Here is a 15,000-nt window from a genome sequence, read left to right as displayed (position 1 = left end):
GTCAACGATCGCGTACCATATATCCAAGATCGAAACCAAAGGAAATATCGTGGTTTACTTTTGAAAAGAAATAAACGAAGGATGAGAAAGAACACAAAAGTTTCCTTTGTAGAAAATTATATTACTAATTTTTTTTTCTTTTATTAATATTTTATATATATATATATATATATATATATATATATATCTCTTACGTATAGATTTACTTACGAATATAAGTACTTACTTTAGACTTAATAACGTATGTCTCTTTGCTATGGCTCTTTAATTGCGCGAGGCAACGATCCAACTGATCGTGTCAAGGGTACACGATATATTCTTACGTGTTCTTACATACACTCTAACTATTTATCTACGAATGTATTATATATACATATAAGTGTACGTATATGTGTGTGTGTGTGTGTGTGTTTATGTACGTGTGTCTAGTTTTACGATGAACGTTAGAGACTCGCGAGTTCGATCGTGAGAAGAAGAGCCAACGTTTAGACGAGCCCCGCGGAAATTTAATTAAAATCTATCGTGGGATTCATCGAACTTCTCCCTATAGTGTAGATTTACAGTAAACCGTTGTAACTGCATACTACTGATGCTTTATATGTTGTCCTATTTATTGAAGGGCTTTGTCGTATTTCTCGTCGCTTCTACCTGGATACGCTTCACCGACACCTCGTTCAATTATTGTTCTCGCTTCGTTGAATAAAACACGAATATAGTTCGGCCTGTATAAACAATAACAACAACAATAACAATAACAATAATAACATTTTGTAATTTACGTACGTTGTACGTTTTTCTATTTTTTCTTTTTTCTTTTCTTTTCTTTTTTTTTTTTTTTCTTTTTTTTTTCCCTCCCTTCACGTTGATTCCTTGACTTTGGCTTTTGATTAAAGCAATTATGAAATTTATTCCTTTCGCCGAATTAGAATTTTGTCGAGGAAATAACGAGGAAAGAAAGGGGAAAAAAAGAGAAAAAAAAGAAAAAAAGAAAAAGAAAGAAAAATAGAATAAATCAACTCGACGAACGAAGAAGAAGCTGAAAGTGCCGAATCATCTGGGAAACCAGAGATTCAATGTTCACTCCAGCACTCCGGTAAAGGGGATCCAGAATCAGAATCGCGTTTAAGCCGAGCCCCCTTTACTTCTCTACGTTGCATTTCCGCTAAGCCAACTTCCCTGCGGCACAATTTTTAATCCTTCTTATAACTCAAACCACGACGACGACGACGACGACGACGACGACGATTTATCGTCGAGCCGGTTAGAATTTCCTATTTTCATCAATCCTCGAACGAACGAACGAGTCACCACTACCGATGAGATTCTTGGTATTGTCATTGAAACGTCGAACGTTACGTCAAGTTATGCTTACGCGCGTTTTAAATGATCATTCTTATGAATAATATATTCTCGCACAGAATTACGGAGTATCGTTAAAAGTTTTTCTCTAATAGAAATAACTTCGATACGATGCGCCCGATCCCATTTGCATTATGTTAACTTCGTTGTGATTATTGCGAAATAGAAATTGTTTCTGAAATTAGAGAGAGATCAAAAACTTATCAAAAGTTTTAAATCGTTCAATCATAATTTATGTTTAATGGGAACGATTTTTCGAATCCATTGTTAGTAGAACAGTAGTTAGATTCTTTAAAGAGTACATCATTCAAAATAGTTCATTATTATCTTTTCTAAGAAATTCAATCGAGATATTCATTTATTAAACCAAATGATGTAACCTTATTCGCTTCTATTTCAACGTTAATTGATTCAGTTTTCAGATTCGAAGATATATATATATATATATATATATATATATATATATATATGTATAAAAATAAATAATCTGTAAATTTAATCTACAATCGAAACGTTTCGATCTTTTATCTATAGTTAAGCGATATTATCGTGTATTTGAATAATCTTCAAAGGAATCTAATCTTGATTAATTGGTATCATTATTATTACTGTTGTTATAATTGTTTGAATTATAAATTTTAAGACATTTCATCGTATAGAACGATGTATTAATACGACTTTAGGATCAAAGTGATAAACTCTATCTTTCTCTTCGTTAATTAAAACATAGTTTTCTCTAGATTTTGTTTGATAATATTGATAAGAAGTAAAAGATTATTTCTGTCTTTTTTTTTTTTTTTTTTCTTTTTTTTCTTTTTTTAACATTAAAGAACACATTTTCGCAAAAAGGAAGAACGTCGATCGATGACTTCGGTATCGTGAAAATTTTGATTGAAATCAAGGATTTAGAAGAGATACGAAGAAACGAGAGAAATATTCGTATAGTCGTCTAGTTTCGTAGAGTAGTACGAAACACGTTGGACATAGCACTTAAGATTTTTCTCGATATGACGTAGAGGATGACCAACGTCATCCAACTTCTCAACACTTATATACTATATATCTACACTTTCGAGTATGCCGCTTTCATCTTTGCCTTACCTCATCTCATCGAAGCACGTATTTTTCTTAACGATCTTCGCATGACGGCATCTTACGGATTTATAGGTGAACACTGAAAGAGTCTCTCTCTCTCTCTCTCTCTCTCTCTCTCTCTCTCTCTCTATGTTTTTTTACATAACACATATATTGTTACAAGTCGGTTAAAAGTCTTTGACGTTGGTGTACGAGTTATCCCCCTCTCCCTCCCCCCCCAAAAAAAAGGGTTTCGTCTCTTTCACGAAGTTCTCCTTGGGTCTCTTACTTTTTCTACAAATGCGTTTTAATAAAAAAAAAAAAAAAAAAAAAAAAAGGGTGCTCCTTCTCGACGAAGAAAAGCTTCAAAGCTGCTTACTTTTTTCTCCCTTTTTTCTTTTTTTGTACTAAATTATCTACACTGCAAATACTTAAAAGTACGTCTTAGGATTTATTCCTTTTTGTTGTTGTTGTTGTTGTTGTTGTTGTTGTTGTTATTGTTATTGTTATTGTTATTGTTATTGTTATTATTATTATTATTATTATTATTATTATTATTATTATTATTATTATTATTAGTAGTAGTAGTAGTAATAGTAGTAGTAGTAATAGTTTATAGTTTTATATGTATACTGTATTGTTTCTTATTAAATGCTTTTTATACAATATATATTTATATATATATATATATATATATATATAAATATATAATATTTATATATACATATATATGTAATTTAAGAGTATTATTAACTAGAGAATTCAAAAGATTTATTTCAATTTATTGTTAGAACTTTGGCAAAGACTAACGTAGAAAAGACAAATCTAACTTCCTCTCTCAATTATTATAGTTCATTAAGATACAACTGGTGCGCGTACCATTCTGTCTCTTTCTCTTAACTGTCAAGGTGGTAGATGGATCGTGTCTATGAAAGCACAAATCCTCTTTCACCTAACGGCATAGAAATATGACGATAGCAAATAGCCCGAGAGTAGAGATCTTCTCCATCAACAGGGGCAAACTTTGAAAATGGAGTGTAATAGGGGAATTGAATTTCTTTGTAAATTTTCAAAGAATAAAAAAAAGAAAAAAAATATATATATAAAACAATATCGTATTGTCTTGCTCTTTGGCAAAATTCTATCGTCAAACCGATAACTTTAATAATTCGAAATCTTTCTTACTTCGAGTGCTTTCTCCGATCCTTTTCTCCCCTCACCCCCTGATTATTGGCAATCTGATCTGGTTACGATATTTTCCTCTTATTCAATAAATTGAATGTTTTCCAATCATATTTCAATATTTTACGATCCAAAATTTTCTATATTAGTTAATATTCGAGTTCCAAGAAATACATACGTGTTATTTCAATACGTTATTTCTTATTCTCATTCGTCAATCAAAATTTATTCATTAATGTCTTTCGATATTTTTCAATTAATTCATATTTTAACCATGTAGAAATATTTTCCATGCAATATTATTCATTTTATTGATAAAAAATTTATATATATATATATATATATATATATATATATATAAAATTTAAACAAGCGATGAATTTCCTTGATTATCTAATATTTCGATTAAAATTTCGCAATACAAAAATGAAAATTCTTGATTTGGAAGGAGTTCAAATATTGAAGCTCCCTGATTTCTCTGGGTGAATATTTTCAGAAACAAAATCGTGTACCGCAAAAGGGAAGGAGCCAATGATTTAAGAGGCTCAAAACACAATGAAAATGCGTTTACCATGGAGGGGAAGAGGGGAGGGGGCGTGAACGTGGGACATCGTGTCTAGCTTGTACGTAATGATACACACATAGAGCAAGAGAGCAACATTAGATAAAGAGAGAGACAGAGAGAGAGAGAGAGAGAGAGAGAGAGAGAGAGAGAGAGAGAGAGTACGCGTGTATAAGTGCGTATAGTATTGGCGAGGAGATTGGTGGGAGGTGGGATGGAAGTTCGCGCTCGCGCGCGCGGCCATGTGCTCGAGCATAGACGCTCGATCGTCGATCAGTCGTCGCCGCGCGTTCGCGGGGAGTCCATCGTGCGAGTCCGTAATTTCGTCGTCTTTGGACAAGTTCGTTCTCTTTCGAGCATATACGATCTTCGTATCTTCTTAAGCTTCTTCATACGAATAAACAAATCGAAATAGAAGATAAGAAGTAAGATAAGAAGACAAAAAAAAAGAAGAAAGAAGGAAGAAAGTAAAAAGGAAAAAAAGAGAGAAGAAAAAGGAAAAAGGAAAGAAAGAAAGAGAGAAAGAGAGAGAGAGAGAGAGAGAGAGAGAGAGAGAGAGAGAGAGAGAAAGAAGAAAGAAAAAGAAAAGAACATTTTGATAGAAAAATTGAGTTATATCTATTTCGTGTTTAGAGCTTGCAGGATGACGAGGATCAAGAACGATCCTTTTAATATTATCGTGGTACAACGTGTTCTGTGACGTTTCATGTCCCAGTACAAAGTTATGATCAAGGAGATCAAAGATATAAGATAAGAGATCATCAAACACATATACCTACATTTTTTATATCGTCGACGGAAAATGCCAAGGTGATCATCCTTCTTCTCATCTTGTCCTTCTCCTTCTCATCCTATTTCTTCTTTTTCTTCTCATTCTAATTCTTCTTCTTCTTCTTCTTCTTCTTCTTCTTCTTCTTCTTCTTCTTCTTATATATATATATATATATATATGTATATATGTATATATATGTATATATATAATTATATATATATATATACCTATACATACACAAATATATATACGTCTAGCCTGTCCTAATATTTTTTCTTCTTCTTCTTCTTCTTCTTCTTTTTATTCTATCTCATTTTCTTCATTATCATCTACATTATCTATATCATTATAATCATCATCATCGTCATCATCATTATCATCTTCATTATCATTATCATCATCGTCATTATTATTCCTCATTGTTATCATCATCATCATTATCACCGTCATTCTCTGCGACCTGTCGAGAACTATTTCTCGCGATTTAAGGATCGCACGGGATACTATAGTCGTCCTTTGGTGGATCCGGCGATCCATCCTGGCATATTGCATCAGAAATCTGACACGACCCTTGAAAGTCTTCTGAAGAAACAGGATGCACCATACGGCGCCGTGGTATTTACCTTGGGGCCTAAAGCTGGTGCCACTACCGATACCGCCAGGACATCCGGCATCCGGTCTACCAAATCCCGGATTGCATCTATTGGCACCCTTACCGGGCATTTATGCTCCGGAACCACGAAAGGTACGGCTTCTATACTTTTCCCATAAACTATTTTCATACATTTCGTTTTACGTCTCTTGCCTTTCTTTTTTTTCTTTCTTCTATCTTTTCGTTTTATTTTTTTTTCTTTTTTTTTATTATTTTTTCTATCTGTCTTTCTTTCTTTCTTTGGTTTCCTTTTGTCTCTTCTTCTTTTTCTTTTTCATGCTCGTCCTGGTCAACCGAAGAATCCGATAATCTAACGAATCGATGTTCTTCGAATTTGTCACCTCTTTTTCTTTCTCTTTTTATTCTCTCTCTCTCTCTCTCTCTCTCTCTCTCTCTCTTTCTCTCTCTCTCTCTCTCTCTCTTTCTCTCTCTTCCACTCTTTTCTAAAATACTATACTAACTCTCGAACGCACGATTGGGCAGTAAAGTTAACCAACTACTCGTAGTTTACATTGTTTATTTATGCTAAACTATTTTATCGTTCGTACGTCGCGTCTTTTCGGCAGCCTTGGATTGCATCTTAAAAGAATATTTGTTTCGATAAAAATAGATCCTATAATGTACATAATTTACATGTTATGTTATAAGTATATATATATATATATATATACATATATACATGTCTGTGTGTGTTAAAAAAACTATAAACGTATGTAACGAGAACGAGAATTGGATCAAACGAATCGATCTATCTATAATACTCTTACGTTTGTGATATCGACGATAACTTTTCCATTGAAACGTCTGTCCTCTATCATGCATAGACATGGTTCTTAAACGATTCTAATCTAACTTGACCTTATGATCGTGAATTAATTTAATTACTTGATTTAACAAAAAAAAAAAAAAAACAAAAAAAGACCATTCGACGAATTTTCGAAATCGGACATGATATCGTCTATCGACAATCCTATTAATCTTATTAATGAAATTAATTAAAGTTTAAACAATTTCTAATACACACACATACACACACATACACACACACACACATATATATATATAATATATAGGAGCCTATTTATTCGAAATAATTTACGGAGTAATAATTCGTTGAAATTCAAAAAATCTTCGATAGGTTTTTTTATCTGAAAAGGAAGAAAAGAAAAAAGAAAAGCAAAAAAAAAGAAAAGAAGGAAAAAAAAATGAGAAATAATAAAAATAAAATTTCCTTTTACTATTACAGTAAGGTACATCGTACTTTTAATTATTTTCAGCTTACTTTAGACATTTGAAAATACGTATTAAGATTCATTTACTATGAACCTTATCGTTCTAGTTAAAGTGCATTGAGGAGAATATAACAACAGTCACGAACAATACGATACTTACTTGTCGTTCAATTTTAACGTTATCTCTAATGCATTATCAGAAGGTATCGAAGATATCTTAACAATCATTGTTCGAACTATATCGAATGCACATTGCCAGGCAATAAACTGTTACTACTTATAAATTTTGCCAAGACATGTAAATTAGGATTGTCGCCAACGTTTGAAATATATTAGCCGTTAGAACGTCTGTCTCTTAATGGAACTATTAGATATTCTCTTTAGAAATTGACTTATAGAATTTAAATTGAATGCGTATCTCTAAAAAAAAAAAAAAAAAAAAAAAAAAAGAAAAAGAAAAAAGAAAATAAAATAAAATAAAATAAAATAAAATAAAAAGAAAGAAAGAAAAGAAAAAAGAAAATATTATCGTAGGTATTAGAAACAATATAATTTTTAGTATCCTATTCGATATCAATATATATATATACATATGTATGGTTGTGTGCGTGGGATATCTATCCTATGTATAATATGTATATATATCGATGGATGGATAAAGAAAGGTAGAGGGAAGTCCATAGTTTTCAACGAATTTATATCGAAGTAAGTAACATCGAAGATGATATACTTTGAACGACATCGTAAACGTTACCAGAGTGCATGGCTATAATTTGACGACCACTTTGCCGTACCACGCTACCATATACGAGTGGCCCAACCACATTCGCGAACGATCACTTTTTTTTCCCCCTTAGATTTTTTCTATCGTTAAAAAGAGAAAAAGAGGGAGAGAGAGAGAGAGAGAGAAAGAGAAAGAGAGAGAGAACAAACCTAATCACGAGCACACCTTCTCCGTCTTCCTGCCCTCGGTATTACCGTAATTTCTCCTGTAAGATAGAGGAATTTCTTCGCTCGAAACGTTGGTCGCATTTTTAAAGATAAAATAGAAGAAGACGAAGAAGAAAAAGAAAGAGAAAGAGAAAGAAAGAAAGAAAGAAAGAAAAGAAACAAAAAAAAAAGAGAAAATTAATGGTAAATGTAAATTCGTTAGCTCGGATTGGTGAAATAAAAATTCAGAAAAAATATGTTGCTTCGGAGGATAGAAAGAGAGAGAGAGAGAGAGAGAGAGAGAGAGAGAGAGAGAGAGAGAGAGAGAGAGAGAGAGAGAGAGAAAGAGAGGAAGATAGAGAGAAAGGAAAAATAAAGGATGTTTTATGTAAATTCATAATCTCCGAGAGCAACGAATTAAAAATTCCGCACGATCCAAAAGTGTGCGGCGTTTTCTATACACACACACACACACACACACACACACACACACACATATATATATATATATATATATATATATATATATATGTATGAAAGAAAAAGAAAATCCTTAGAAAAAAATAAAATTGAAAAAAGATTTATTAAGTAAATTCATTATCTAATACCAATCGTCGAAATAAAATTTCAATGAATGTATCCCATCGAACATATTACTTTGAGTTCTTCGTTGAGAAGGAAAGAGAAAGGGAGAGAGAGAAAGAGAGAAAGAAAGAAAGAAAGAGAGAGAAAGAGAGAGAGAGAGAGAGAGAGAGAGAGAGAGAGAGAGAGAGAGAGAGAGAGAGAGAGAGAGAGAGAGATTATCGATCCGGTCTGAACTGATTTCATAATTCTCTATTTTGGCCCCTATAAATCCTTACGTATACCTTCGCGTAGCTTTTCTCCCTTAGCTTTCCAACAGGAAAGAAGGAGGGTTAGTTAAAGTTCGAGGTACCGAAATGCACAAGAAATCGTAACGTTCAATAAGAAATATATATATATATATACTCGTATTCCTAGGGCAATACGTTTACAAACTGGAGTAAAATAAATATATAGAAGTGTACGAGGCGTTACGAGCTAACAGGTGTGCAACAACGTCTCCGGGAGAGCCTGGTCTGGTGGGTAGCAACATTTCTTCAAGGAAAATGTTGCGCGCGTCTTACTCCATCTTTCCTTTTTTCCCTTTCACTCTCTTTCCCTCTCTTTCTTTCTTTCTCTCTCTATCTCTCTCTCTCTTTCTCTATTTCTCTATTTCTTTCTCTATCTGTCATTCTTTCATTATTTCTTTCTCATTTACACACATACACATATACATACATACACATACAGCAGACAGACAGACACACACATACATATATACTATCCCTTTCTATCTATCTAACCAAAGAAAAACTATTTCCTCGTTTAAATTGATCTAATTATATCTATCGATTCCTTTCCAATGTGTGTCGTCATATCCGCATCTATTTATTACCTTCTTTTATAAGCGAAATAAATAAGTTCAAAAGATTGAATTCAATTTTCGGTGATACGTATTAGCTTATAAATTAAACTTTAATATAAATTAATGTAACGAGTTGTGATTTAATTATGTGTGCTATGTATAAACGTAATTATTCTTTTCTTTTCTTTTTTATTATTATTATTATTATTATTATTATTTTTTTTTTTTCTTTTTTGCTTTTTTTCATTTTCCATCGGGGAGGGAAAAAATACAACAAAAAAGAGAGAGAGAGAGAGAGAGAGAGAAGAATAATTCCTCATCGATCTTATATATATATATATAAATGTCGATATATATATATATATATATATATATATATATATATATATATCGACGTTTAACGTTTTTAAAAATAATCATTTATATTATACATGAAAATTTTTAAATAATCTTTTATATTATCATATCTCAATAGATATTCAACGATTGTTGATATGGTGTCCGTTTGAACGATAAGAATTTCATTTCTAGTTCCAATTGTCGATCTTCTCGATCGTGACATATGTATGTACGACAATACTACACGGTGAGAGAATTTACATCCCTATTTTGTGTGCGGTAACAGGGCTCTACGGTTATTCCGAGCGCTCAATTATCTTCCACACAATGACTACGATCGTAATGTCGGCCGTATCTTCTCTCCAATTCCTCTTCCTTCGAGAAGATGTGCATACACGCTCTCCCTCTTTCTGTCTCTCTCTCCCCCTCTCTCACTCTCACTCTCACTCTCTCTCTCTCTCTCTCTCTCTTTCTCTCTCTCTCTCTCTCTCTCTCTCTCTCGTGCCCGCGCGCGAGCGCTCAAGCTCATGCGACACGAACTTTACGTAATCTGTAGACGAGCCACGTCGTTGACAGATGACAGTGGCATCTTCTTCCTCTGCCAGAATACAGTCGAGGCTAAAATCATATATATATATATATATATATATATATATATATATATCTTAGGTTCGACCTATTGGACCATAAGTCGATAAGAAATGTTTCTTAGAAGGATAATATAGGAAGACGAAATAAATCAGTATAATCCAATAACTGGTTAATTATACGGTCGATTAGGAAATCCACACACACACACACACACAAACGCAAAAAGAAAAAAAAACAAAAATAAAGAAAGAAAGAAAGAAAGAAAGAAAGAAAAAAAGAAGAAATAAAATTGAATTACGTAAAATCGATGTTCCATATAATCATCTTCTTTCCTTTTCTTTTTATTCCACCGAAAACGATGAAATTTCTGATAACATATCCGTATGTATGTATAATGAGGGAACGATTTAATTGGAAGATTCCATTGTATTTCGAGGATACGTTAATTAGCCAACTAGAGGATGTTATTGCCGCGAAACGATCGTTTTTATACACACTGAAAATCGGTTAATACAATTCAACTGAAACTTTCATTCCAGAAAAGGGTAAAATCGCTGACATACAAAGAAGAAGCGTTATAAAACGTACGTCTTCTTTTTTTTTCTTTTTTTTTTTTTTTTTCTTCTTTTTTTTTTACCTTGAGAGATCAAGGAGTAGTAAGGAAAAGGTGAACTTGTCGATGAAGAGTAGGTCAATATATATACATATGTAATCTAATTGTACATGCGTATCGTTTTTTCTTTTTTCTCTCTCTCTCTCTCTTTCTCTTTCTCTCTCTCTTTCTCTATCTCTTTCTTTCTTTCTTTCTTTGACTCTTTATGTCTAGACGATGACGAAATGACAACGACGATAAATTGAATTTAATCGTGTTAACTCGTCCCGTGACGAGTAGATAAATATCACGAAACAAATTTACAATAAAATATATATATATATGTGTGTGTATGTGTATTTATGTATATATATGTATCGAGATCCCTCTTTCAATCTGATAGAAGTCATCGTCGAAGATGATCGGTCAAAGTTACTTCATTGAAATTACGAAAATGTGATAATCTTGTTAGTTCGATGTTAGTAAGTCATCGTACGTTATGGGAAAATAAAATTTTCCTCTTTAAAAAGATGAAGATTATCAGTAAAAACTTTACCCTTCGAAAATGGTAGCGACGGTGATTGTGGTGGAGGGGGTGCAGGTAAGGGGCAAGGGGATGTTTGGGTTGCCGGGTGGTGGGGAAGTAGTCAAGAAGAAATCTTCGAAGAAGTTCGATTATGTAGCTACACCGCGGGAAGTCTATGGTTAGAACGAGGCTTTTGCGAATCCGTAAAGGGTCGTGAAAGAGTAAAGAGAGAAACTTGTGCTCGGCCTGGTACATATTTTCTCTTGTGTAGCTTGCCTACCTTGCCTACCTTGCCTATCCTTTACTATGCCTTACTATACCTTGTCTTGCCTTGCCTACTTTGGTGAGAGAGCACAAAGTTAGTTCTTCGTCTAGTCACCGAGTTTCTCTCTTTCTCTTTTTCTCTTCTTCTTCATTTCCTCTCCCTTTCTCTCTCTCTCTTTCTTTCTCTCTTTCTCTCTCTCTTTCTCTCTCTCTCATTCTCTTTCTCTTTTACGTACACGCAAATACACATTATACATCTAAAAGAGAATTCAGAAGTCTCGTCTCGTGACTCAACGACTTGACCTTTTCGTTACGTCGCATTATACGTTCTTTCGCGGCTCGTCGTTTGTCGATATATATATATATATAAATTTATACATGGTATATATATATATGTATATGTATATGTAAGCATGCATCTCATCTGATGAAATCAACGAAGAATTATTATATACCTCCGTATATTTTATTCTATTTTTACATACGATCCATTGCCGTGAATAATTATCGATTTATATATGCGATCGATAATTACAAAAAAAAAAAAAAAAAAACAGAAAGAAAAAAAAAAAGAAAAAGAAAAAGCAGAAAAAAAAGGAAGGAAGGAAGGAAGGAAAAACGACATTTAAATGATAATGTTTTAACGTTAATATCTTATATTAAAATATTCATACAAATATTCGATAGAAACACAATCAAACGATTTAATATACAGTTATTTCATATTATACATTCCTATCGTTCGTTCACGTTTGATCGAAACGATTTAATTTCAACGATTCGAATATTCAACGAGAAATTGCTGAATACGCAATTTTCGAGTACTCATCCTGATATCAATTACGATCTTCTCGAAATTACTCATATGAATATCTATATATATATATATGATCAAATCGTGATTCATTACTCTTTACAAGCGTTTATGATAATAATAGTAATAATAATAATAATAATAATAATAATAATAATAATAATAATAATAATAATAATAATAATAATAATAATGAGAAATTTCAAAATCTATGTAATATCACAGATATCCATAACAAGTTACAAGTAAATTACACGTTACAAAATCTTACATTACTTATCTACATTTGTTATAATAAATTTTCCATTATATCAATCTCACTATATCTTTCACTATTTATCTAATCTCATTGATAAAGATCGTTAAGAAATTTCACGATCTATAAAAAATATCGTGTACCTTGAACGAATTGAATATCGATCGATTTATCTCTTTTGGTTCTTCTCTCTCTCTCTCTCTCTCTCTCTCTCTCTATTTCTTTCTTTTTTTTTCTACCTATCTCTACAGAGTACGAACGTTTAAGTAATAGCGAGAAAAATGAGGAATGCGAATGGATGTTGATTGCATTTTGGATGTTAACGGTTTGATAGATAAGTATTGATAGCGGAAAGGGAAAAAGAAGAAGAAGAAAAAAAGGAGATAGTGTAAGGAAAAAAAATTAAAGAAAGAAGGAAGGAAAGAAAGAAAGAGAAAAAAAACTCGTAAAGAAAGGAAGAAATAGAGTGCACTTCTTTTCGTGGTGAAGTGGCGTAATTACGTAATGGTACTTTGTGAGGATGGCGTATATGATAGTGGAAGAGAACGAGAAGGGGAAAGACGAGAGAGAGAGAGAGAGAAAGTGGGAGGAAGGGAGGGTGGGAGAGATAGATAGATAGAGACGAACACGAGCGCATCATTCGTTCGTAACGAGAACGACGAGGAATAGAAGCCGAAGAAGAAGAGTGGATACGAGTAGAACGACGTTACTCTCTTCTGGCCTAGCAAACACTTGCCTGAACTTTCGCTCGCTATCGATGGCCTCCCTGGCATTCGCCAGGCTACGGTAAACCTATAGATCCGTGGCTAGATCCTGGCATTCTCCGAACCATTTGCATTAACCAAATGAAATTTCGTAATATATACGTAATACGTTAACGTTTATTGGTCAACATTTGTAGCGTTCTTTTGGTCTATCGTAACTTTTAAAATTATGAATATAATATATATATATATATATATATATATATATATATGTATATAAAAATACATAGTGATATGTCATTGGTATGAATAAAATACAGATTTTGTGTTTTGTTCTTCTATCAAAGTGTGTGGTCGTTTCATTTGCGGCATTCGCATTTAATAAATGAAAATTCTCTGATCTTCTATCGTTGTTAACGGATCTCGATATTTCTTTCTCTCTCTTTTTTTTACCTTTTTTTGTGTTTTGTATTTCGTTCAATCACGAACTCTACGCTTTGTTTATTCTTTTTGCCTTTTTTTTTCTCTCTCTCTTTTTTTTTTTTTTAATTTATATTCTTCCTTTTTTTCGCCCCCCACCCCCCCACCCCCCAATTCAATTTTCCATCGGTCATTACGTTACAAGGAATATGGAATTTAATGTAATAGAATTGTATCAAATTGATACGATTTTAATATACGTAATAATAATAATAATAATAATAATAATAATAATAATGGTAATAAAATAATATTATCAGTAAGAATTTGTAATAGTAGATATCTATCTAAACGTATTGAAGCATAAGATACGTGCATATATAACTATGTCGCTCAAACGTCTTTCGTCTTAACGTAGAGTTCCGAATGTTAAAAGACGGACTGGCAACTAACTCCCGATGGGAATGCCTTTTCGAATTTCCAGTTTCCGACTTGTTTCACGATGATGCCCTTTAAACGGCACGCGCATATAACAGGTCTAATAGTTAGGACATATACAGAGATAGAAACATAGAAACAGTAAGAGATAGATAGATGGATAGATAGATAGATCGATAGATAGATAGACAGATAGATAGAGAGAGAGAGAGGATGAGGGAGAGAATGAAAGAGAAATAGAGATAGGGAAGGAGATCATGATTTCTCGAGCGAGAATCGAGTTGACGTGTGACGTTAACGCCATTAGACTATAAATCCGAACTTTGTACCTTTAAACTCTCACGCGTACAAGATAGTTCTTCTTGGTAGAATAATCATTGGGAGAATAACATTGAATGAATACACGCAACGTTCTCATTATATTCTCTCAATTAATTTGATTATTCTTCTATGATCTGATACTAGTTGTAAGTATAAATATCTACTTGAATGATAGTTATCCTGTGACGTAACTATCGTGCACCAAAAGAGGGAGAGAACGAGAGAGAGAGAGAGGGGGAGGGAGAGAGAGGAAGAGACAATGAATAAGGGACACGTTCCGTCAACGGCATGCAAAGATTTTCGCTACGATAATTAAACCATCATGGTCCATTATGTACATACGCGCACACACACACGCATAAATATATATATATATGTGAAGATAAAGCACGTACACATATATATATATACTCACGCAGAAAGTGCGTTCTATAGATTTACGCAACGTATTCCCGAAGAGAATATTTTGGCACCAAGTTAAACGCCGCCCCGAAAGAGATTTTGCAACTGCAGCAATCCCGCCATTATGGCGGCGGCCAGAGAACG

General features: G+C 33.0%; 1 protein-coding gene across 4 annotated transcripts in view; it reads left to right on the top strand.

The window, feature by feature from the left end:
• The window catches only part of LOC118449432 (pseudouridylate synthase RPUSD2), an 81,998-nt gene that overhangs the window by 12,782 nt on the left and 54,216 nt on the right, over positions 1 to 15,000 (top strand). The window contains exons 1-2 of one of the 4 annotated variants that reach the window (XM_085660764.1): positions 4,447 to 4,987; positions 5,439 to 5,694. The exons of 1 other annotated variant lie outside the window; for it this stretch is intronic. In XM_085660764.1, the coding sequence (XP_085516890.1) occupies positions 5,545 to 5,694 (150 nt within the window). In that variant the 5' untranslated portion in view covers positions 4,447 to 4,987; positions 5,439 to 5,544. Of the gene's footprint in view, positions 1 to 4,446; positions 4,988 to 5,438; positions 5,695 to 15,000 lie in introns of those variants that run through there. 2 more of the 4 variants (XM_035883948.2, XM_035883949.2) reach the window with 2 other exon arrangements.

Source organism: Vespa mandarinia, chromosome 12, assembly GCF_050613455.1.
Source record: "Vespa mandarinia isolate Hongniang chromosome 12, ASM5061345v1, whole genome shotgun sequence".
Lineage (NCBI taxonomy): Eukaryota > Metazoa > Arthropoda > Insecta > Hymenoptera > Vespidae > Vespa > Vespa mandarinia.
This window is presented reverse-complemented; position numbering and strand designations above follow the sequence as displayed.